At 40.7% G+C, this 26,473-nt stretch overlaps 2 protein-coding genes and 2 pseudogenes across 4 annotated transcripts; 3 read left to right on the top strand and 1 right to left on the bottom strand.

Annotated features, from left to right (window-relative positions):
- Positions 1–78: 78 nt before the first annotated feature.
- Positions 79–26,473, top strand: LOC147495798 (protein LEAD-SENSITIVE 1-like). Of its 3 annotated transcripts, XM_086564523.1 has the most exons (4): positions 79–433; positions 567–1,378; positions 24,196–24,302; positions 25,229–26,473. In XM_086564523.1, exons 3-4 carry the CDS (start codon positions 24,209–24,211, stop codon positions 25,879–25,881), a joined length of 747 nt encoding a protein of 248 aa, XP_086420649.1. In that variant the 5' UTR covers positions 79–433; positions 567–1,378; positions 24,196–24,208; the 3' UTR covers positions 25,882–26,473. The 3 variants fall into 3 exon arrangements, with proteins under 3 accessions (XP_086420649.1, XP_086420650.1, XP_086420651.1); XM_086564524.1 differs by lacking the exons at positions 79–433; positions 567–1,378 and adding an exon at positions 23,380–23,808; XM_086564525.1 differs by lacking the exons at positions 79–433; positions 567–1,378 and adding an exon at positions 23,815–24,099.
- On the top strand, positions 268–965 carry LOC147495799 (bifunctional fucokinase/GDP-fucose pyrophosphorylase pseudogene; annotated as a pseudogene).
- Positions 15,810–16,391, top strand: LOC147495800 (protein LEAD-SENSITIVE 1 pseudogene; annotated as a pseudogene).
- On the bottom strand, positions 17,519–23,278 carry LOC147495801 (uncharacterized). The gene is given in 4 exon segments (XM_086564519.1): positions 17,519–17,980; positions 21,067–21,642; positions 21,645–21,980; positions 21,982–23,278. Coding segments are annotated over 3 exon segments (2,022 nt in total). The 5' UTR covers positions 23,200–23,278; the 3' UTR covers positions 17,519–17,980; positions 21,067–21,174.

Here is a 26,473-nt window from a genome sequence, read left to right on the forward strand (position 1 = left end):
GAGTTCGTGACCAAACTAGCTAAATAGTCAACAACACTACCAACCGATAGTGAGTGTTTATCCTGTTGGCACCATAGTCGAGACTACAGCAACTGCTGGAGTGTTTATCTGTGATGACACTGATAAACAACTTTACATTGAAGATCCTTCATCAATTGCTGCACCATTTGATCATAATGATCCTTTCCGATTTGTTAAATCTGCACTTCTAGTGTCCGGTATTATCCAGGGCTCTTTTCTTTTATCAACAAGCTTAAAAATTACGACATGGGCCATTGCGGTTGGCAGGATCAAATTGGAGGTTTGTATCCTGGTAACAAGTTCTCTGCAAGTTTCCCTGGAGTGCCATTGCGGCTTCAAGTTATTCCCCTAATGGCTTCCCCTCAGTTAATGTTGGAGTTAGAGCAGCGACTGGGTGGTTTTTACTGGCCAGGTCAGCCCTTCTCATTTTTGGTCTAGATATGTTGGTCTGTTTTGTTAGCTGCTGATTCTTCACTATCTAAAATTTCTCTTTCCTGGACAACTGCTATTTTTTTTGTCTTATACTATCTTGGCATTATGTGCAGGTCCGCCTAGCAAATCGAGTGTTGCAAAAGGTGGTACTTCGATATCTTCAACATGATAACCTGCTTATCTCTAGCATAAAGCGTCTTGCTGAACTTGTAAAGATAGGCAGGGAAGCTTTGATGAATGGGGATGTAGATGAACTGGGGGAGATAATGCTAGAGGCTTGGAGGTTGCATCAAGAACTTGATCCATATTGTAGCAATGAATTTGTAGATAGGCTATTTGAGTTAGCCGACCCCTTCTGTTCTGGTTACAAGCTTGTGGGTGCTGGTGGTGGGGGATTTGCTTTATTACTTGCCAAAAATGCTGATTTTGCTAGAGAACTGAGGCAGTTGCTTGAGAAATCTTCAGAGTTTAGTGTGGAAGTCTATAATTGGAACATTTTTTCAGAACACTAGTTGAGGTCTTACTGTTAAGGTAGTTTGTTGTATTCTTTTTCTGGTTATGTTGAATTTCCTAGTTATTTATTGTAAGCATTTATTGGCATCTCGTCTTTGTAAAAACAAAACAAGAGCAAAAAATGCCTTCTCGAGTCCATCTCGTGGATAGCCGCCTGTAATTATGTATTTCATTTGAACACAATAAAAGTTTAGCAGACTAGCAGTGCAACTGCTGTTTTCTTTGAATAAAATTTGTTTGATCTAAATACGTACCAGCAAATTTCTTGTATGATGCTAACGAAAACTTATTATGTATCTTTCTCTACAAGAAAATGCCAAGCCACGATCACGTTTCTAGTGGATCTCTGTGATTCTAAAGTAACTGCCAAAGTATCTATCCCATGCGGAGGTAAAGTCGAATTTGTTATAAGGTAAAGTTGATAAGATCTTAGCAAAACTTCCGGCCTGGTACTATTTAAGATTTTTGTTGAATTCGGCCTCCAAGTCAACACACTGTAACAAGAAAGCAAAACTTTCTCCGTAGCTAGTGAGAAGTTCCTAAGACCAGTTCACTGGTCACTACCAACTTAGAACCAACAAAAAAAAAAAAAGCCTCCATTTACTGGTTGGCGATAGGATTCTTGTTTAGAAGGTGTAGTAGTAAGAGAACTCTTTACGAAACAAAACCTAATAAAAGTTTGCAATCATACATATGACCATCAGTAGGTATTGTATGTACCACTGTACTTGTACCCCTACGAACGACCATCATGGGGTACCACTATAAGAGCCGCCCACTAATGAGACGGGCTTGCTTACCCGCTACTGTGGCAGTCCCGCTTGTCTACTAATGTGGCATTCGGGCATGCCCTCTATTGGAGCAATGACACTGCCCCACTAATATGACACCCAAGTTATATATAGCAGTGTCCGAGATATGTCAAGGATTTTGTCCATATGAAGCTTTTGGAAAGATTTTATACAAAGAGGGAAATATCTCGTCCAATAAAGAAAGGGTATTTTTAGCAATGAGATTCCTATAAATACCCAACAATCATTTCAAACAAAGAACTACGCATTTTTGAGACTTGATTCCGGAGAACAATTTGGATACGAGGGCGTGACCATTGGTGGTACAAATTTCTTTCACTCTCTATCAACCTCTCCAACAAGATCATTAGTGTGTTTGTGTGAGTTCTCACCCCAAACATAGTTGGCGCCGTCCGGGTCCTTATTGACGGGCCCTCTTCCACGCTCCTTCTTCCAAGCACCATTAATGGCAAAACTACAAGGTCTCAAAGCTAACAAGAATGCAAGAACACAACAACAACAACAAGACGAAAATCCGGAAATACTAATCAATCAGGAGGTGATAGAACAACCGGCTGCAACAGATCTGCAAGATCAGCCTTTTCAACTCCAAGTGCCACGACAACCCAGATCTAGACGTCCGACATCTCAGGCTCCAGTAGCTCACCTTCAAGATCTAGACGTTACAAATGCAAACGAAGTAGATCCGGATAACATGGAGATAGGAGATGAAGACATGCCATTAGAAGTACTGCGTCAGAGGTTCAGAAGAGAGAAGGAGCATAGCAACTACTTGCAGAAGCAACTGGACAAAGGGAAGCAAGTACAAAGGGATGACGCCGATGCTGCATCTTCCACACCGGCAAGAGCTCCCCAGATCCGGTGAAAATCGGAGTGTATCCAACCGACTACAATTTAATTACGGTACATCCCGGCCCATTGAAACCGTCCCCGAAAGCATCGCCACCCAAGGTCAAGCGGACATTCATCCCATTCAAGAAGACGATCCGGATCTCGAAATACCAACAACACTAGGGCGATAAGTGGTCATAACATGACAAGATCATTGAATGTTGATCATAACGTATCGAAAGGTGGACAACATCCACCATAAGACAAAATGCCGGGCGCCAAGATCGACCTCGAGACGAATTGCAACATGACCTTAGACATGGCTTGAATGCAGCAAAACCGATACGATTAAAGTTAACGACGGTCAGCCCGCATATGGCCACACCAAAGAAATGGGTCCCCGCCCGCACAGCCTAGCCCGCTTTATCGGCACAGGTCTCGCAGCCCAAGGAACCACCAAATATAGAAGCAAGCAACAACCGACAACACCGTGAGATGCAACGTGAGTGAAGTTACTCCTCAAGTCGTAAATCTATAAGCCACAGGTGCACCATTCACGAGACAACAAATCAAAGACATCATCAAGAAAATAATGACTAATGTGGGTGTCACCAAGCACGATGGAAAGACCTTTGCAAGAAATGAAGATGTCGCCGGAGATTTTCTCTAAAATACAAAATGCAGAGCATCGAAAGGATTCAAACAACTGCACCTTCCTACATTCAACGAAGCGGGAGGAGACCCAAACGATCATGTTATGGTTTAAAAGCAGTGGTAATTCTATGGCGAAAGATGACCCCCCATCGCGGCGGAAACTTTTTCCGTCTACGTTAAAAGGAGAAGCTCTACGTTGGCTTTCCAGCTTGCCACCAATCTATCGCCATTTTAGGAATTAGCAAACTAGTTCCGCATCGGTTTAAGCATAATTGGACACGCCCTAAGGATGTCAACATCTTGCTTAACACCAAGCAGCAAAAGGATGAAGCATTGGCAAAGTTCGTAATTCGTTTCCGCCAAGTGCAAGCAGAGGTCACCGATGTCCCTGACGTAATGATCATTCATGCATTCAAGGAAGGAGTCCATTTCGATAAAAACGGAATTTACAACTCCCTTGTACGGGACCCCCCACAATCAAAATCCAATTTGTTTGCACGAACACAGCAGTTCATTAACGTGGAGGAAGATGTTAGATCAAAAGCCTCAAGAGACAAAGACTTCCGGAGTAAAGACTCAAACGAAGGTAAAGGCAAACAGAAGCAAAACATATCGGAAGGACCACAACAGAAGTCAGAATACAACAAGGTTAACACAGTTCGTGAGGAAATGAAGCTCACTCCATTAAATGCCAAGTACAATGTGATATATGAAAAGATCAAGGGACGCAACTTACTTTTTCCACCACTACCCTTGCCTGAAAACACTAAGTCTACACGTGACAAAAATCTTTGGTGTCACTTCCACAATGATTTCGGCCATGAAACAGGAGAGTGCAGATCCCTCAAGGGAAAAATACGAGGGCTAGTCGACAAGGGGACAATTAGACGAAGTTTGTGCTTTCAAAAACGGTGAAGCAAAATGTAGCAATGACTAGCCACAATGTCATACTAGCCGGTCATGCCAAAATCAATGATGTTTCACTTAACAAGGCAAAAGTGTGAACAACGAGCAAAGTTTGGTTTCTTCACGGAATTTTATCACGCCAATAACATTGATTTTGTTGAAGGAATTCGCTCGAAAACCACGAGCTTGGTTCCCTATGTTTTAGTGATAGAGATCTAATTGGCCCATCATCCTCATTATGATGTTGTCGCCATCTCAAATTTCGTTGGATTATGGCGAAGTTCAAAGCATTATGATAGATACCGGAAGCTCTGTCGGCGCCATTTTGCAGGTTGCTACAATAACATGCGTACCGTCGGAAAAATTTAATTACTACGAAAGTACTCCAATCATTGGGTTTGATGGAACCGCGAACAACTCCAAAGAAGAGTCTCTCTACCACCACGCCATGGACAAGTCTATTGACATTGAATTCCCCGATGAATTGCAAGTCCCCGCATAATGCAATCCTAGGAAGAGATCGGCTCCACAAAGATGGGCGCTAGTGAGTCTCTACCTTTCACCAGCGAGAAAATTCCCATCTCTCAACAAAATTTGTAAGGTCTTGCGCGTGACCGGATGGCTTCCCACAAATCCGTCCACGAAAAAGTCTTGGATGAATATCGTCAGTCGGATATGCGGGAAAATAAAATTCTCAGAAATTCGCAGGCAGGTTCTAAATCAGAGTCAACGACACACAGTATTTATACTGCTAGTTCACAAAATGAAGGACCGCCGACTATCGACCGCCTCTTAGAAGTTCAAATTGGGAATTTAGGCGGACAAACAACTTTCATTTCGGCAGAACTGACGGAAAATGAACAAAAAGAAATGGTAGCACTCCTCAGAAAAAACAAAAAGATCTTTGCTTGGTCAGTCGAGCAGATGCCAGGGATCAGCCCAGAAGTTGCATGCCACACACTTGACATGGATCCTACCATCAAGCTAGTTCGGCAGAAGCCTAGGCGCATGGCCCCAGATAGAAAACTCAAAGTCAGAGAGGAAATTGATCGGTTACTCTCAACTCAGTTCATACGACCAGTTTCATATCCGCGGTGGTTGTCTAACGTGGTTGCAGTGCCCAAGAAAGATGGTAAAATGAGAGTGTGCATTGATTTCACGAACCTTAACAAAGCTTGCCCGATTCATCCCTACCCTCTTCCACGAATATCGGAATTGGTAGATGCCACGCCCGCTACCCACGCTTATCATTTATGGATGCGATTCGATACCACCGATCCCGCTTAGCCGTTAAAGACCAAGAAGTAACTGCATTCATCGATCACTGACCAAGGGATTTTTTGTTACCAAGTTATGCCTTTTGGTTTAAAAAACGCAGGCGCTACGTACCAGAGGATGATCAACACCATATTCGAGATATGTATGTTGGGCAAGACAATGGAGGCTTACATTGATGACATGGTTGTAAAATCCAAGCACGATTATGCATCACATCTCGACTTACAATCAGATTTTGACAGATCGAATTTAATTCAACATGCGGCTAAATCCTTTGAAATGTGCTTTGGACCGATATCGAAAATTTCTAGGGGTATTTGATGACTCGTTGAGGCATCGGCTAACCCGCAACAGATCCGATCCATTCAATCCATGCCCTCTCCAAAAACAAAAAGGAGATTCAATGACTCCGCGTATGCTTTAGCAGCACTAAATCGTTTCATCTCTAAATACTCGGACCGGTGTCATCCTTTCTTTCAGACGTTAAAAGACTCAGCAAAGTGGAATGATGATTGTGAAAATGCCTTTCAATCAATTAAGAACTACCTTGTCGCACCACCAATATTGGCCAGCCCAGCTACAGGGCAACCTGTTGGAGCTTACTTGGTCGCTACAGATACTGCAGTAAGTGCAGTCCTGTTCATCGATGGAGAAGACGGTCGTCCAATCTTCTTCATTAGTAAAACACTAACGGGGGCGGAAAGCAGATATTCGAGAATTGAAAAAATTGCTCTAGCTTTGGTTCATGCTACCAGATGCCTCAAGCCATATTTCCAAGGAAGACTAATCAAAGTATACACGGAATATCCTCTACGCAAAGTTTTCCGAAGTGCCCAGGAATCAAGTAGACTCGCGGAATGGGACATCTACTTAAGTGCTTATAGCATCCATTTTGAACCTCGCGTTTCAGAAAAGAGTCATGCACTTGCATCCCTAATGGCAGATTTCCCTATCGACGATTTTGTCCCCGAAGTCAACCAAGACAGCAGTATCTATAGCGAAACGGCTATAGTTAGGGGCGAGGAAGCCCTGCCAAAGCATACGGACCCTTCATCCGATTTATGGATTGTTTACACAGATGGCTCACACAACAAATCCGGCTCTGGATTAGGATGTGTTTTTATCAAGCCAGATAAATCAACCATGGAGCGCTCAGTTCGTTTTGGGTTTAAGGCCTCCAATAATGTAGCAGAATATGAAGCTGTCATGTACGCAATGCGCACAACTTTGGACTTAGGAGTTCGAAAATTACAAATTTTCACTGACTCACGGTTGGTGGCAGGGCAATTCTCCAGCTCGTTTGAAGCTCGAGACGATAAAATGGCAGCATACCTAGACTTAATTCACAGACTTGCTCACCAGTTTGAAACCATCCAGATTATACAAAGGCCTAGGAATGATGTTCGACATGCAGACGCCTTAGCATATCTATCCGCAGCAGTAGACATTGATGGACCAAGACAAGTTAACGTTGATTTCTAGCAAGACCCGAGCATTGACTTGTCCTTAGAACAACTCGCAGACATCTACATCAACGCATGTTGCTTTTTCTATATGGATAGGGAACATCTACCATCGGACATTAATGTTGTCAATACGAGGAAAAGGAAGTATGATATTCCCCTACAAGACAAGCCCAGTGAAGACGTTTCCCAGAAAGATAGAAACAAGACTCTTCAAGAAAATGATGCAGACTCCAGCCCTATACCTGAAAGTAACGATCAAGGTGACAACGAAATTGCAGAAGAGCCCAACAACTTCACTTACCCAAATGTCATGGCAGACATCGACGATTGGCGCACACCGATCATTGCATTTCTACGCAATGGCATAGTCCCTTCAGAACCCAAGATCGCAGATAACGTCAAAAGAGACTCATGGAAGTTTATACTCGTATCTTCATCCACAGGAACTCTGCAATTGTACAGGAAAGGTAATTCATTGTCTCCTATGCTGAGGTGTCTCACAACACAGGAAGGAACAGCCGTGCTACAAGAAATCCATGCAGGGATATGCGGAAATCATTCGGTGGTCGGTTTGGCTCATAAGGCAATGACGCAAGGATATTGGTGGCCTCATATGCAATTGGATGCGAAAAACATTTCCCGACATGTATTCCTTGTCGAAACACTATCATTTGGGTACTCTTCCAGCCACTGAGCTACACCCGATTTTCTCACCATGGCCATTTGCAAAATGGGGTTTAGACATCATTGGGCCCCTACCTAGAGCTCCAGGGAATGTTCGCTTTCTCCTCATAGCTACAGATTACTTTACCAAGTGGGCAGAAGTACAACCTTTGGTGCACATACAAGCTTCGGACGTCAAACGGTTCCTATGGAAGGATATAATTTGCCGATTTGGTATCCCCGCTGAGTTAATATCAGACAATGGAAAGCAATTTGATGCAGAAGAAATACACGTGCTTTGTGCTAGTCTCCATATTCAAAGACAATTTTTCAAGACCCTATCACCACCAAGCAAATGGGCAGCCGGCGACAAATAAATCCATCTTAGCAATCCTCAAACGCCGACTTCGAACAAAGCAAGGCAAGTGGACAAGGGAGTTACCAAACCGCTCTATGGGCGATAGAACAACTCCAAAGCGCCGACAGAATGTCACCATTTAACCCGGGCGATGGAGCGTAAGCGGTATTACCCACGGAAATTTTTGCTGGGACGACCCGCACCGCTGCCTTAAATGATGGCCATAATGACGAATTAGTAGCTCATTCAAAGGCCAATCTAGATGAAGTGCGCGAGGAAAGTATTGCTCGTCTCCTCCATTACCAAGCCGCAATGAAGAAGAAATATGACAAGAAGCTTCGCTTTGAAAGTTTTTCATCCAGCGACTGGTCTTGTGTAGACAATCAAAGATCATCGAGGTAGGAAGCTAGGCGAAAACCGGAAGGACCTCTTTATCATTGACCGCGTCTTGCCTCTAAGGGCGATATTTCCTTCAAGACAATTTCGAACCCTCTCCCCGAACCATGGAATGCCCCATCTTAGCGCTTTTATCGTTAAATTGGTTTCCCATTAGTACAAATTGGTAGCTTGAGTGACAGCTCCTTAGTGTTTGTCCATGAGACAGACTAGCTATGTTGTTTCAAATTTCGAAATCATCAATAAAATTTCATTCTTCCATATTTGACTTCCATTTAGCAAGACACGCATAATGTATATAAATTCCTCAAAAGCAATGTACAAAGAAAGCACTCTAGTTCAGTCACCACCACCTTAGTTTAGGTGAGGTTGGTATTTAACCTACACAAATTCAAAGTCGTGGAGTTTGCGTTTGCAAAACCTTACTCCACGCATCAAAAAGTCGTGGAGTTTGCGTTTGCAAAACCTTACTCCACGCATCAAAAGTCGTGGAGTTTGGCGTTTGCAAAACCTTACTCCACCACGATCAAAAGTCGTGGAGTTTGGCGCTTTGCAAAACCTTACTCCACGCATCAAAAGTCGCGGGAATTTGCGCTGTGCAAAACCTTACTCCACGCGATCAAAAGTCGGGAGTTTCGCGCTTGCAAAACCTTACTCCACGCATCAAAAGTCGCGGGAGTTGGCGCTTTGCAAAACCTTACTCCACGCATCAAAAGTCGTGGAGTTGGCGTTTGCAAAACCTTACTCCACGATCAAAAGTCGTGGAGTTTGCGTTTGCAAAACCTTACTCCACGCATCACAAAGTCGTGGAGTTTGCGTCTGCAACACCTTACTCCACGCATCAAGAAGTCACGGGACTTGCATATGCAATATCTTGACCCACGCACCAGAAAATCGTGGGGTTAGCATTTACAATACCTTACCCCACTCATCACAAATCACATAGCAATCAAGCGGGAATGACTATATAAATGCAAACCGGTTTATCGTGTCTATCAACAAAATGAAATTTCTGTTTCCCAAATTTTACATTATCACCTAGGTGTTCTTCATTATAAAAGAGGTTGTGCACGCATCGACACTTAATTCAAAGCATTCTAAGTTAAGTACCTTAACTAAGTTATTCGCATGGCATCGCAGAAATTGTGATCACACTGTTTCATTCTTTTATAGTAATATGATGTCTATTCTTCGCCGCAAGGAACAAATTCCATCCGGCAAAGAGGGGGCGTGTATGTACCATCGCATACTTGTACCCCTACTCTAATCCACCATCATGGGGGTACCACTATAAGAGCCGCCCACTAATGAGACGGGCTTGCTTACCCGCTACTGTGGCAGTCCCGCTTGTCTACTAATGTGGCATTCGGGCATGCCCTCTATTGGAGCAATGACACTGCCCACTAATATGACACCCAAGTTATATATAGCAGGTCTGGAGATATGTCAAGGGATTTTGTCCATATGAAGCTTTTGGAAAGATTTTATACAAAGAGGGAAATATCTCACAAATAAGAAAGGGGGTATTTTTAGCAATGAGATTCCTATAAATACCCAACAATCATTTCAAACAAAGAACTACGTGCATTTTTGAGACTTGATTCCAGAGAACAATTTGGATACGTAGGCAGCCATTGGTGGTACAGTCTCTTTCACTCTCTATCAACCTCTCCAACAAGATCATTAGTGTGTTTGTGTGAGTTCTCACCCAAACAGGTATTAATTAGTTTAGCAATGGATATATCATCTCTCTCTCTCTGTGTTGTTGATTATTGCTTAATATATAATCTTTGTTTCTATCTTTCTACGCAAAGACAAAATGAACAATGGGTCTTTTCTCTAAGAGTTGAGAAGACTCAAATCAAACCAAAGTTATCATATTTATACTTGGAGAGCCTTCTACACTTACTCCCACCATGGTAACGAACAGCCCTACTTCTACTTTCAAGGTGCTTTGATCATGATTTGCTTTACAAGGAAGACTGTGCAAATTGATTTATTGATGTGTATTGAAATTTGGGATTTATCGGCCGGAACTAGTGCCTCCAAGCTAGATAACTAAAAATAGTATTCACTACTTCATTCTTTGTCTCTTTGATAGTGTCTCATTATCTGAGAGAGGTTACAAGTTCAAGTAGGCTGGAACCATATCCACCGCCCCATTCCCCCACTTGCACTATCCTAATGACTTGCAACATGATGCCTAAATAGTAGGAACTTACTAGAGACCAATTCAACATAAGCTTTATGTAAACTCAAATCTACTGACTCTTTTTTTTTTGATAATACCATATATATTACTAATACTATCAAACCAGAACAGGGATTAACTTGTCTTGCAGGATACAAAGAGGAAGCTGGTCCATTTGCTGCTTATGGAAAGCCCATTGTGCAAGCAAATGTGCCTCTCCATTAGATCTCCTATTGATCCACTTAAACTTATAGAAAGCAAAATTAGAGCTTAACATTACTACATAATCTCGCAAGCTCTCCGACTTCCAATAACATGTCTGACCATTAAGAGCCTTAGTGACCTCTAAGCAGTCCCCTTCTATGTACACAGCAGTCCACCTATGAAGCATCGCAAGTCCTAGTGCCACCTCAGCAGCCACCATCTCTGCTTCCTCTGCATACTTAGCTTGGAACCTTCTAGTACCTGCCCCTACTACTTTGCCTTCTGAGTCCCAGGCTATATATAGTACCAGCAGCTGCTTCCCCTGACATAACTTGAAAGGCAGCATCATATCTAATATTAATACACTCATTTGGAATAACAGGGAACAAAGAATCTAACTCAACATTGTTTTGATTAAAGTAATTTTCAGAGGGGATAGAGTTCTCATTCTGCATTTTGGTAGTGGCAAAACCCTTGTAGCAGTTGCAGGCCTCCATCTCACTCCTTCTGAGAATTCTTTCCCTATTAGGGAGCCTCTGTTCAAACTTGGCTTCATTCCTAGTTTTCCAGATGTCGTATAGGAGGTAACAAGCCTGGACTCCTGCCTGAGCTATATGTTGGCTCTTATTATTGCTCCAACTTATGAATTTGGAGATCCAATCCTTAGTGTTGTTCCTACCCTGAATCTCCATTCTTAGCCCCAAGCTTGAAGTGAACCACAAATTTCTGGTCCAATCACATTCAAAAAACGGATGGTTTTCTGTTTCCAAACTGGTGTTACACAAGGGACAAGAAAAATCCCCCTCCATCTTAGAAGCCAACCTATCTCCCATAGGTAAGGCATTCATATAGGCTTTCCATATGAACATTTGAATGTTGGCTGGTATTTTGGCTTTCCAAAGAAGCTTTACTATTTTAGTATTGAAACTAGAACTCTGTCCTTCACCACTATCTTTGGCTAGGTACTTGTGGACAGATTTCACAGTCAATCTCCCAGACTTCTCTCCACTCCAGATCAGACTATCCTTGCCAAGACCCAGAGGTCTGATTATAATATCTTTGATTCTTGCCACAAGGAAAGGATGAAATAAGCCTTGTAGCTTGGCCTCATCCCATCCAGTTCTATCCTCCAGAAAAAGGTCAGCCATATGAAGGCCTTCAAGTCTGGGATCCTCCACCCCTAACTCTCTCAGCCGAGTCTGAGGTTTTCCATTGCAGATCACCCAAGGGTCATCTAAAACAGAGGTGGAGTTACCACTGTGGATGCCCCAGACTATCCCTCCACTTAGGAGATTGAAAGTGTTATGAATACCTTTCCAAAAGTAAGAGGCATGCCCAGGAGGTTTCCAGACATCCCCTATCCAGTTTTTACTATATATACTAGCCAGAGTTTTTGTCCAAACAGATTCAGTATCTGTAGCAGCTTTCCAAGGGAGCTTGGCTAGCATTGCTACATTTATATCCCTCATCTTTCTAAACCCCAACCCTCATTCAGGTTTAGTTTTACATAACTTGTCCCACCCAATGGTATGGACACTGTTAGAATTTTCAACACCATGCCAAAAAAAATCTCTGCATGCTTTGTCTATTTTGTTGCAAGTAGACATGGGGAGCATATAGGTAGACATAGCATAGAGAGGAGTAGCTTGTACCACAGATTGGATCAGGGTAGCCCTTTCAGCCTGTGAAAGGACTTTAGCCTTCCAACCTTTTATTTTCTTATGGATCTTATCAACTAAAAAGTCAAAATCCTCAGCCTTTTTTTTGGATAGCATGATAGGTATTCCCAAGTATTTGTCTTTTGGATAAAAAAGCCTCATTTTCCAAAACTTCTTTAGCTTTATTTTATTTCGAAACTTGATGTTTCTGCTGAAAAACATGCTAGATTTATCAAAATTTATCGGTGACCCGGAAGCGGACAATAGTCTTGGAGGATATCTTTAAGATGACCCCCATCCTCAAGATTTCCTCCGGTGAAACGGGATCGGTCATCGCATCTGATACGAAGATGGGAGATGGGAGGAGAAGCCCTCCGGATCTTAATCCCATGGACTTTCTCCTCAGCCTCAGCTTTGGCAATCATCCTAGAAAGGGCCTCAGACATGATGATAAAGAGATATGGTGATAGGGGATCACCCTGTCTGAGGCCTCTTCCAGGGATTATCTTATTTAGAGGACTCCCATTAAGAAGCACTTGAAAGGAAACAGTGGATATACACTGCTTAATCAGATTCCTCCACTTCTGGCTAAAACCCAGTCTATCAAAGATGTTGTCCACCAGGGACCACTCAACTCTATCATAGGCTTTTGCCATGTCCATCTTCAAAGCTACCCAGCCATGGTTCTTATCTTTCATGTTTTTCATGTTATGAAAGAGCTCACAAAGCTAACCCAGTTATCTCCTATGTTTCTACCTTTGATGAAAGCCCTCTGGAAGGGGAGATATATGATTTTATTCAGATCTTTGCTTGAGCCTATTGGCAAGGATTTTATAGATGACTTTATAACAAAATTGCGAGACTAATAGGCCTAAATTGTGCCCGATCTCCAGTTATTTGTCTTAGGAATGAGAGCAATATAGGTTTCATTAAAATTAGGGTTCGACTCCCCTTATGGAAAAAATCCTTCACAAAAGCAACAATCTTCGCTCCCCAATCTCCCAAGTGTTTTGATAGAAACATCATTGGAACCCATCGTGCCGGGAGCCTTCAAAGCTTCCCATCTTATTAACAACTCTCCAAATATCCTCAGAAGATGGGATGGCAGTAAGCATCTCATTTTCCTTATCCGTGATACAAGGAGTGAACAGATTGAGAATGCTGTCATTTTGATGGGGTTGATCAAACGTGAAGAGAGCTTGGAAATAGGAGTTGATGTTATCTCCCAATTCAGCTCTTCCCTTACTCCATCCCCTCCCACCCTCTGCAGCCTCTCAATGTTGTTTTTTCTCCTTCTAAAAATGGTGGAGAGATGGAAAAACCTAGTGTTTTTTCCCCCATCCTTCAACCAGTGAATAGTGGATTTCTGTTTCCAGAAACTTTCCTTCTTAACCAACCATTCAAGTAACTCAGATTTTAGTCCTTTTGCTCTCTCATAGTTGGCTAGGGAGAAAGGTTTAGTCGGGGGCGACTTCCAAATTCTCCTTGTTAACTTTTTTCAGATTTGTAAAAATGTTGCCAAAGACCTTCTTATTCCATATAGTAAGATGTTGTTGAGTCATATTGTGTTTTAGTATCACATTAAGGTCAGGCAAATCATGAAAAATAGAGTTCCAAGCAGTTTCTATAACAGGCATGCATGCATTATAAGAGAACCACATATTGTAAAACCGAAAGAGTTTTTCATGCGTGGTTCTATTTTCCTCCTTATCTTTGAGATTTATCATAATAGAAAGATGATCAGAACTAGCATTAACAACATTATACACATGCATGTTAGGAAAGAGGACCACCCAGGCATCAGTAGCCAGAGCTCTATCAAGTCTCTCTAGGATATGACTGTTGGGGGCTCTGTTATTACTCCAAGTATACATAGGACCTTTAAAACCTAGGTCAATCAACCCAAGGTCATTTATCAACCCATTAAACTTAACCATACTGTTATCAAACATACTTCTACCCCCTATTTTTTTCATTAAGCGAGGTAATGGCATTGAAATCCCCAAACAGACACCAAGGTCCTGGGATCAGGGTAGCCACATCCCTGAGCTCAGCCCAGACCCGATGTCTATTGCAAGCAACAGGTTCACCATACACAAAGGAGAAAAACCAGGTTTCAGTGCAAAAATAATTATTTAGTTTACCTGTCACTTGATTCCTAGTAGCTCCCAAGATTTCCAGGTCCACCCCTTCTTTCCAAAGAACTGCTAACCCCCCACTCCGGCCAACTGTGCTGGATGGAACACAAAAACAACTCCTATACTTGACCATTCTACTGATACCTTTCATCCTATCTATTCCAACCTTAGTTTCAGACAGACATATAATATCAGGATCGAACTTCCCTATTAAGTCCTTTAGATTTTGAATTGCCGTGGAGGAACCTATTCCTCGGCAATTCCAGGCTTGTATCATGGTTGACGAGGCGGCTGTTGTGGGATAGCTGCCGCGAACCCCGGAGGAGAGAACAGACCCCCACTGTTTCTAGACTCAACACTACCACTACTATATCCACCACCAATACCGCACCCTTTATTTCCATTTGGCTTCCTTGAACATTCCCCTTTATACTGTTGCTTAATTTTAAAAGATCTCTTGTGCATCACTAAGGAGTCATCAACTGCTATAGGCTTTGGTTGTGGAAGCAACGCCTTCGAGATGCTCTCCTCTGATACATACCCATCTCCTTCCAAACTGCCTTGAGCAAGATCCCCAGGCACATTTCCAATAGACACTTCCTCTGGCCTCTCCTCATGCTGAAAACCCATATCATTTCCAACCTCTATATCTTGATAGTCTTCCCCCCATTCTGTAAACGCGTCTGAAGGAATCTGGTCTTCTGGAAATGAGTGTCCTGAAAAAGCAGATGGATTGGTAGAGGACTCAAGTACTCAACAGTCAACACCAATATAGACCCATGATCCAGTGTTTATGTACACATAACAGTATAAAAGCTGGAAGTCAAACTAGGAATAGTGAAGTCGAAAATTGTCATTGGTAAGTTTTTGGTTGTTGATGAAGTGGGAATCTTCGGTTGCTCTCAGCCACTGTATATTCCCTAATCTTCTGATAGATGGTGAAAGGATGGGGTGATAACTTCTCCAGCACTGAATTCAGAACTAGTTTTGCTAGAGGCAATGGTAGAACTTACTATCAATGTCTTTAAGGCTATAATACATACAGAACACTTAACCATGGTTAGTGTCGCTTTCTAAATTATTTCCAGCTCTTAAGGAAAAGAGACTCCGCACAGATTTGGTTGACATAGTTAATGTTGTAAGACAAATTAATGCTTTGTGCTTCCTATTCTGCATATCATGGTTTCTATGTGAATGCTTCTCCATACATAACCATGCATTTTCAGGTATTTATATTGGTGAAGGCAAAGTGGTTCATTTTACACCCCAACTAGATGGCAGTTCAAGCATGGAAACCTCCTGTCATACATGTTCAAAGCTTCCATCTACTTATCCAACTTTCCCTAATTGTGGTTTCAGGCAAGAAAACAGTGGTGTAGTCCTCTCTTGCTTGAACTGCTTCCTTGGAAATGGATCCTTGTACTGCTTTGAATATGGCGTCACCCCGTCTGTTTTCATTGCCAAAGTCCGAGGAGGAATGTGCACTACAGCAACATCAGACCCCCCAGAACCAGTAATTCACAGGGCATTGTATCTGCTTCAGAATGGATTTGGGAACTTCGACATTTTCCCAAATAACAGCGAGGACTTTGCACTTTATTGCAAGACAAGTTTTCTAGTTCTTGACAAGTCACGTATGGGTATGACTGGTCAAGCTTGTTCTCTTATTAGTGCCACATTCACAGCACTTCTTTCCTCTCCTCTGAATATGTCTAGGCAACAACGTGTTGGGTTAGCTACCTTAACAGCTGGGACGTACTTTCTGAGCAGGTATGTTGCTGATATAGGTGTCTGCAGTGATGTCAGTAAGGTGGCAGTGGAGGACCTGGCTGTGAACTTTGTTAGATCGGCAATAGCTAATAAGGAGTAACAACAACAATCTAGCTGGGTGCTCTTTAAATTCAACACCAGCCAATGCGTGCTCTTTGTGCATTGGGTTAGTCAGGGATGACCTCTAGTGCCCTATTGCTAGTATGGAAGTCAAAACCCCAATAAAACAAACTTCATCTTGTTGCCGTTCGATATTGTTTTGCCGAATTGCAACTGGGAGGGAGTCCCTCTATGAAGCTTATTTATAAAATTTAGTTTGCTATAAGGTCTTTGTATCCTATAGCCGTGTAGGCACATGGTGGACTGAATTGCAGAATTTGTGGTTGTGATATGACCTTTGATTTTAGGCAACTACGCTTCCATACATCTTCTTGTAATGATAGTAGACAATTTTGATAACCTTTATTATTGCATGGACCTTTTCTTATTGAGTCTATCAATATGGAAGATGATGTTGCATGATGAGTATACATTACTGTATTTGAGTACACCCATATTCTCTTTGTTTATTGTACTAGCGTGTATTTACGGGTTGGGTTTTAGGAAAATTAGCTTCTTGCTAATGATTTAAGTGTTAATGTAATCTGTTTAATTAGTTGGAATATTTAGCGGTATTATCCTTAACATAAGCACAACAAGAATGGAGAAGAACAACACTCTTTTCCAATTTTGACCACCATATTAAGATTGGCAAGACCATATATGAAGAACCCTGAGAGTCTGAGACTGCTTAATATTGTTCTAAGTCTCAACTCAAGCTTGGGACTTAGATCTTAACCTAGTTTACCTTATACACCTTGTGGTTATCGTTGTTAATTAGTTAGTTGGTTGATGGAATGTCGTTGTTTAAGTTTGTTTTATAATTGTTTATATGTAGTTCTATAGTGGTTCAAGGATAATTTCGGGTAAACTCCAACAATAATTTTCATTTTCCCTCTTAACCTACTGAATATGTCGATCAGATATGTTGGCATATATTTTGAGAGAATTGGCTTATAGTTTCCTTATGACATCCTCTGTGCTCTTCTTGTCATTGCACACTACTTTTTGAACAACTACGAAACCACTATCATTTGAGTTTCATTCATCTGAAATCTGAATTTATACTAGCTTGCTAAGGACTAAAAAGATTTCTCAAATTTTCAGAAAACTAAGTTCAGGTGAAAATACAGTGCAATAATGACTTTCAATTGTGACATGAGAGTTGAGGATTTGAAGTTCTGAAAGCCAGTTAAACATGAACCGTATGCACAACTAGAAACCACTGTCCTAAAAAACTGAACCAGGAAAACCTTGCAGGTATAACAAAATTTTTGGTGATTTAGGTTTACAGCAAACGATGTACTCTGTAAGACCGCAAGTGTTGGTCCTCCACAAGAGATCCACCAGTATTCAATTAAAAAACATTGCAGAATGCTTGGAGAGTTCAACCCCGGCCCATGAAAAACAAGCATTAACGAGACTCAACCATGGCTTTCTTCTTCTCCACAATTTCATTAATCGCCTCAATCAATCCAGCGTGCTCCTCTACAACTGCATAAATGAGATCTATCTTCTTTTCCATAAGAGCACCAAAACCACGACCGGCCAAAGGAGCAATTGTATCAGGTCGAGCCTGGACACCTGAAGCTACAGGGGAAAAAAATCATTAATACCAATTTTAAAAGAAGATCATATATGAGATTTCATTTGCAAAAAATGCAATAGAAAGTAGAAGCTTTCAACTTCACAAGATAGATAGTTTGTGTGAAAGTGAAACCCAAATGAAATAGAAAGAAATGTAACTACAATGATACAAAGAAATTATATTCATTCCTGTTCACGTAACTTTTGGGCAGTATTCACGGGGAGAAGCTTGTTAAAGTCAGGCACAATGACAAGATTCAGTCTCTGTATAGTGTATCCTACTGAAGAGCAAAACGATATACAATCACGATATACTCAAAGGCTATCGTGGCTGAGCCAAAATCAGCTACTGGTGTTCCACAATGCTGTCCCGGAATTGCAGAGGTATAGGCTTACTCTCTGCAATTCAAAATCTAATGGGACTCATTAGGATAATAACTAACATAATCTTTTTAATGGAATCATTCAAGCTTTTTTTAATAATTCAACTAGCATCAGATTTTTCTGTCCACTCAACTTCAAGGTCTCAAAAACTTATATGAAGGTGAAACCTGGAGTAGAGAGAAATACGACTCCGATGATATAAGGAAATTAAGAGTGCATGTTGACCAACTACGAATCCATCAACATATTACTCGCAATTAGCTATTTAAACTCAATAAGTATCATCATAGCATTACAACCAGTCAGATTAAATATTTTTACCAATAATAGAAGGGCAAAAAAGGAGAAAACTTTATCAAGGCATGGAAACAAGGTATAATTAGAAATATGCGGGGCCTACATGATAAAAAAGCAGGAAAATCTATTCAACATATTAGTTTCATAAACCTAAGACTAGGCAAGAAACTTCTTGTGTGGAACCTCATCAAAAGTTGCTTACAACGATATAAATTTATCTACTCTTGACAAGGTTAAATATATATATCTACTTGAGCTGATAGTTTCTGAGGAGGTTCTCCATTATGGGAAGACTTCGTCACCAAAAATCAGTCCTCAGTTCATCTTGTAAGTTCATTTTTGGTGGTGGAGTTCATTTGGAGTCTATCTATAAGGTGGAGTTCATATAACCATTCCTATGAAGCACATAGAAGGTAAACTGGATTGTAAAAAAATAAGAGAAAATCTTGCAGGCAAAGTTATGATGCTTGAGCGCTACGTTCAACCGCCAATGATGATAGGTGGTCATAGGGGCTCTTTGCTACAAAGGAAACCCCAAGTAAATGGGTAGCTGATAATTCATAATAGTCAAACTGAAGGTCTGAGTGCCAGACCAAACAGATACTCGTGAGACGGTGAGATCTAATTTGTGCATAGTTAGTAGCAAGCAACTTGTTAGCATCATCTAATTTGTGCTCTACTCTTGTGGCAGTAGGCAACGAACAAAATGAATTAGGTCACACCCAAATTAAAAGTGAGCTACAAATCCTACAATGGGATACTAGGAAGCACGGATACCGACCGCACGACATGGATATGACCGCGACAATCGGATCGCCGGACCGGCATTTTTCAAAAATATAGGACACGGATACGTCATGGACATGTTTGAATAATATATATATATATATATATATATATATATATATATATATATATATATATATATATATATATATATATATATATATATATATATATTTCACCGTCCTTGAGTATGTGAGGAGGGGCTGAACCCTAACTAAGCTGTCCTCTTTTCTCTCTCAATAATTTCTTGTATGCTCTAATTTGTTACATAGATACTACTTCACACTTAGCAGAACAAAGGAATCTGACATTCCCTGTGACTGACTCTAATGCATTCTCATCCATTTCTACAAATGCAAGATGTTCCTATTGTGTATTTACTCAAGGGGGACTACAAATACAGTGGGCCTGCACATCACAGAGCGCTGAAGTTATTGTCAAGCCAAATGTGCATATAACCCACATATAATTGACCAGACGGTAGGAGGCCTCTTGGGACTAGGGAGGTGAAAAACAACTTGGGCTGTGGAAAAAAAAAACAAACAAACAAATTTCCCATCTGAAAAAATTGAAAATAAAAATAAAAACAAAAAACCTAGTTTTGCCTCTCCTCCTTTCACAGTTAGGTGTCCTCCTTCCACCAAAATTCTCTACCACTTCTCTTTCCCTTCTCCTTAACCCATATGCATTTACATATGGCGCATAGACACTCTATAGGCGCTCTAGATTCCAGAGCTTCTCATGTTAGGCGCGTTTGTGCTCTCGCTTTTGCTCAACAATATGATAACTAAGGTTGGGAAACACAGAAATAGGGTAAACAGTAATACAGTGAGGACCGGCTCTACATCGCCTAAAAACGGTGAGAAGAGAAATGCAACGGAAAGAGAAATATCACAATTCTATAAGCCAGCAAGAACCTGTTGAAAAAGAAGTAATACGATAGAATGAAGCTAACAAATGGCACGAAGGAACAATGCTTATCTATAAAATATCAACTCACATCAACTCATCCAAGTCATTTGTTTTATTGCTGCAGCATGTACACCAGAATAAATAAATTCTTTAAGAGAATAACATGAAGGGACATCAAAATAACTCCAAAAAAGGCAAAAACAAAGAAAATTCAAACAACATCCTTTTAACCATAAGAAATCATCCAAAAGAAAAGTATATCACAGTTTTCTAAATAATCAATCTCGAAACAGATACAAAACATATTCTCGATAACTCCTAATAGAACATCAAACACGTCACGTGACAAGCTAAGTGATCAATTGTACTACTATAGATATTATGTTGACTTGTTGACTTGTTATGCACTCAAACGATATCTCAAGAAACAGTGATAATATACATATTAGTATAGCATAGAACTCGCTTAGTATACGAGCTAATAGTATCCTATAAAAACAGAAACAAGATCTATACATTCTTTCATTAATACCTATCACGGAATCCCAGAAAAGACCCAAGTTGAATAGCCTCGGTATTACATGTACACCAAGGAATAAATACAATCTAAATGAAAAAGTAAACACAATATAGGATGGAGACAGGAGAGAAGTATACACTTTCTGTTGACACATAAATTAGCAAAAGAATTGATGAAGATAGCAACTTACAGATTTCATCATCCTGGTGGTGGGATTGGTTGGAATCTTCACAAGGATATGTTATTAAGAATAAGTCCTTGGAGACTGAGCCATCAATCAACATGCATACTAACGCCTTTATTTGTCACTCAACAAGAACTTACGAAGAATAACCCCACCTTCATCATTCATATCATCTGTCACAAGCACATGCAGTATCATAGATGTGGTTTCAGCATTCACTGAGAAACCCCTGTCAAGCATTGCTTTATGAAATTGGAGTGCCTTTTGAGTATCTTTTTCCTTGAGAAATCCTTGAACCATGATGTTGAAAGTATGGTCATTTGGAGCCACACCCTTCTTTTCCATCTCAAGAAACAAACTTTGAGCATCATATAACATCCCCTGTTTACAATAGCTATTGATCAATGTCGTATATGTTATGGTGTCGGGTTGCACCTCTTTTGAAGAAAGGCTGTAAAATAGTTCCTTTGCTTCCAACAACTTTCCTTCTTTGCACATGTGGTGAATAATACTGCTATAAATCACAACATCAGCTCTTAACCCATTTCTTTCCATCAAATGAATCAATTCCATAGCTTCGAAAAGACCACTTTGTTAGCACACAAACCTTCTATTAAAATACCATATGTGAGAATATCTGGACTTTGTCCATGAGTTTGCATGTCTTCAAAAAATTTCTTTAAGTCCCACAACTCTCCCCCTGCCTTACATAGCCCACCAATAAGGGTGTTATATGTAACAACATTAGGTTTCAAACACTTGCACTTCAAATTCTCATAAAGTTGCATAGCCTCATCTAATCTCTTAGCCTTGCAATAACCATTAATCATTGTGTTATAGCTAACAATATCGGGTTCCAGACCAGCATCCACCATTAAATCAAAAACATTTCCAGCCTCTTCCATTCGACCACGCAAACAACAACCCATCCATCAAAGAGTTGTATGTGATAGTGTTAGGCACCACATTTCTTTGAATCATCTCCTCTAATAGGTGATGTGCCTCACTAAGCTTCCCTTCTTTGCAATACGTATCGACCAAAATACTGTATGTTGTCACATCTGGCCAGACTCCTCGACTGATCATATCATGCAACAATTCAGTTGCCTTGTTCAAATTACTGGAGATGCATAGGCCATAAATCAAAGATGTATATGTGACGACATTAGGCATTATACCTCTTTGAAGCATCAGTTCAAACACTTGAAGTGCTTCACAAGTCCTACCCTCTTTACCAAGGGCATCAACGAGAATGGTGAATGTTACTACATCTGGTGAGATGCTTCTTTTCAACATATCTTCAAACAAACTTACAACTCCTTCTAATTGACGAATGCTGCATAGTCCATGAATCAAAGAGGTGAAAGTAATGGCATTTGGGACAACTCCTCGAGCAATCATATCCTGAAAGAGATTGACGGCGTCATTCACCTGATATTGCTTGCAAAGACAGTCAATGATCATACTGTATATGTGGACATCAGGCTTAAGTTTTTCCTTTTCCATTGAGCTCATCAGTTGAAGGGCAGTTTCTGAATTTAATGATTTGCAAAACCAATTGATGACAACCCCATAAGTGACTTCATCACGGGCTATTTTGTCAAACAATTCCAAAGCAGGTGTCGGTTTTCCATCCAAAAACATCCACTTAAGTAGAGGGTTAAAAGTAATAGCACTCGGTTGAAACCCACGTTTAAGAATATTCCCCAACACAGAAAACCCAAAATCCACCCGACCCATACAAGAATAGCAATTGATCAAGGTGTTAAGCGTCACAATACTCGGTTGGACTCCAGTGGAAGCCATTGCATTGTACATGGATAAAACAATAGAAAAGTGTTTGGTCTTGACAAGGGCTCCTAGCAGTTGATTGAAAGGGTGAATGGAAGGCAATGGTCGATACCGAATCAACTCATTAAAGAAACCCAATGCCTCATCAAGCTCAAGTGTTCCAGATTTACACTTTTCTCTTACTAAATTTACTAATAAATCAAAATGAAGGTGGTCTTTATCGGCAGAAGTGGTTGATGATTGACGTGGGTAATACGTAGTAGTAGAAGTTTTGAAACGAAAGAAGGAAAGAGAATGCAAGATAGGAGAGAGAGTAGCAGAAGAAGAAACTCTTCTTAACATCGCCATTTTGAGCTAACGGCTGCAACAGTTGAGTGGTCGACGAGAAAAAATGGTTTGGGTCTTTGGGAACTTAATTTTCACTCTCTTTTTCTTCTCATTAAAAATGGAAGCCCAAAACCCCAACACAACCCAAGAAGCCCAAAACCACGACTTGATCCCATGAGTTCGTGACCAAACTAGCTAAATAGTCAACAACACTACCAACCGATAATGACTTGTCAAATCTGCACTCCTAGTGTCCGGTATTATCCAGGGCTCTTTTCTTTTATCAACAGGCTTAAAAATTACGACATGGGCCAATGTTCCCCGTGGCAGTGGTTTGGGGACTTCCAGTATTTTAGCAGCGGCAGTTGTAAAAGGACTTCTTCAGATAATGGAAGAAGATGATAGTAATGAAAATGTAGCTAGACTTGTTTTGGTCTTGGAGCAAATCATGGGCACTGGAGGAGGTTGGCAGGATCAAATTGGAGGTTTGTATCCTGGTATCAAGTTCTCTGCAAGTTTCCCTGGAGTGCCATTGCGGCTTCAAGTTATTCCCCTAATGGCTTCCCCTCAGTTAATGTTGGAGTTAGAGCAGCGACTGCTGGTGGTTTGTAAAGTCGAATTTGTTATAAGGTAAAGTTGATAAGATCTTAGCAAAACTTCCGGCCTGGTACTATTTAAGATTTTTGTTGAATTCGGCCTCCAAGTCAACACACTGTAACAAGAAAGCAAAACTTTCTCCGTAGCTAGTGAGAAGTTCCTAAGACCAGTTCACTGGTCACTACCAACTTAGAACCAAAAAAAAAAAAGGCTCCAGTTACTGGTTGGCGATAGGATTCTTGTTTAGAAGTTGTAGTAGTAAGAGAACTCTTTACGAAACAAAACCTAATAAAAGTTTGCAATCATACATATGACCATCAGTAGGTATTAATTAGTTTAGCAATGGATATGTCATCTCTCTCTCTTTGTGTTGTTGATTATTGCTTAATATATAATCTTTGTTTCTATCTTTCTACGCAGCAACAGCTGAACCATGGGTCTTTTCTCTAACAGAGTTGAGAAGACTCAAATCAAACCAGGTGATCATATTTATACTTGGAGAGCCTTCTACACTTACTCCTACCATGGTAACGAACAGCCCTACTTCTACTTTCTTTCTCACGTTAATGCTCAGTTTCTCTTCAAATTCTAGTTTAGGATACACTAGTTTTCAAGTAATGGTGCTTTGATCATGATTTGCTTTACAAGGATACTGTGCAAATTGATTTATTGATGAGGAGATCGATGAGAAAGGTTTAATGGATATGATACAATCTGGAGGATTGTAGATTGAATTTGGGATTTATCGAGGAAACCAGTGCCTCCAAGCTAGATAACTCAAAATAGTATTCAGCCTACTTCATTCTTTGTCTCTTTGATAGTCTCATTATACAGAGAGAGGTTACAAGTTCAAATAGCTGGAACCATATCCACCGGCCCATTCCCCTTACTGCACTATCCTAATGACTTGCAACATGATGCCTAAATAGTAGGAACTTACTAGAGACCAATTCAACATAAGCTTTATGTAAACTCAAATCTACTGACTCAAGTACTCAACAGTCAACACCAATATAGACCCATGATCCAGTGTTTATGTACACATAACAGTATAAAAGCTAATAGTGAAGTCGAAAATTGTCATTGGTAAGTTTTTGGTTGTTGATGAAGTGGGAATCTTCGGTTGCTCTCAGCCACTGTATATTCCCTAATCTTCTGATAGATGGTGAAAGGATGGGATGATAACTTCTCCAGCACTGAATTCGGGACTAGTTTTGCTAGAGGCAATGGTAGAACTTACTATCAATGTCTTTAAGGCTATAATACATACAGAACACTTAACCATGGTTAGTGTCTCTTTCTAAATTATTTCCAGCTGTTAAGGAAAAGAGACTCTGCACAGACTTGGTTGACATAGTTAATGTTGTAAGACAAATTAATGCTTTGTGCTTCCTATTCTGCATATCATGGTTTCTATGTGAATGCTTCTCCATACATAACCATGCATTTTCAGGTATTTATATTGGTGAAGGCAAAGCGGTTCACTTTACACCCCAACTAGATGGCAGTTCAAGCATGGAAACCTCCTGTGGCTCCTGTCATACATGTTCAAAGCTTCCATCTACTTATCCAACTTTGCCTAATTGTGGTTTCAGGCAAGAAAACAGTGGTGTAGTCCTCTCTTGCTTGAACTGCTTCCTTGGAAATGGATCCTTGTACTGCTTTGAATATGGCGTCACCCTGTCTGTTTTCATTGCCAAAGTCCGAGGAGGAACGTGCACTACAGCAACATCAGACCCCCCAGAACCAGTAATTCACAGGGCATTGTACCTGCTTCAGAATGGATTTGGGAACTTCGACATTTTCCCAAATAACAACGAGGACTTTGCACTTTATTGGAAGACAAGTTTTCTAGTTCTTGACAAGTCACGTATGGGTATGACTGGTCAAGCTTGTTCGCTTATTAGTGCCACATTCACAGCACTTCTTTCCTCTCCTCTGAATATGTCAAGGCAACAACGAGTTGGGTTAGCTACCTTAACAGCTGGGGCGTGCTTTCTGAGCAGGTATGTTGCTGATATAGGTGTCCGCAGTGATGTCAGTAAGGTGGCAGTGGAGAACCTGGCTGTGAACTTTGTTAGAGCGGCAATAACTAATAAGGAGTAACAACAACAATCTAGCTGGGTGCTCTTTAAATTGAGCAACGTCGGCCAATCTAGTTAACAAAGTATGTGTGTTCGTGGTAAGGGTCGGGGTGAACAGTTGCAGTTGTTTGACACTCAAGGATGTGCGGGCCAATACATTGATTCATAAGTATACACTTTAGGAAATTTTGTGTGCTTGGGCACAATTTTAAGGCAAATTGGCATATTTCACTCTCGAACTTGTCAAGTTTTACCACTTACCCCATAATTCATATTTCTGGTACATTTCCGGCACCTGAAGAGTGACGTGGAGTGACGTGGAATTTCTAATTTTGCCATGTGTCAAATTCTAATTTTGCCACGTCAGAAAATATAATTCCATGTCACTTTTCGGGTGCCGGAAATGAATTGGAAAAATGGAGCTGGATACGTTTTACAAGTCTAGGGTTAAAATTGCCTAAAGTGAAGTTCAGGGGTAAGTAGTAAAACTTGACAAGTTCGAGAGTGAAAATTGCCTTTTTGCCCAATTTTAACTGAATAGATTAGGCATAAAGAGAACTTATTGGACTGCTTGTAATTATTGTGTGGAATAGACGAGTGCAACTTCTCTAGTG

The sequence above is a fragment of the Coptis chinensis genome, chromosome 6 (genome assembly GCF_015680905.1).
Source record: "Coptis chinensis isolate HL-2020 chromosome 6, ASM1568090v1, whole genome shotgun sequence".
NCBI lineage: Eukaryota > Viridiplantae > Streptophyta > Magnoliopsida > Ranunculales > Ranunculaceae > Coptis > Coptis chinensis.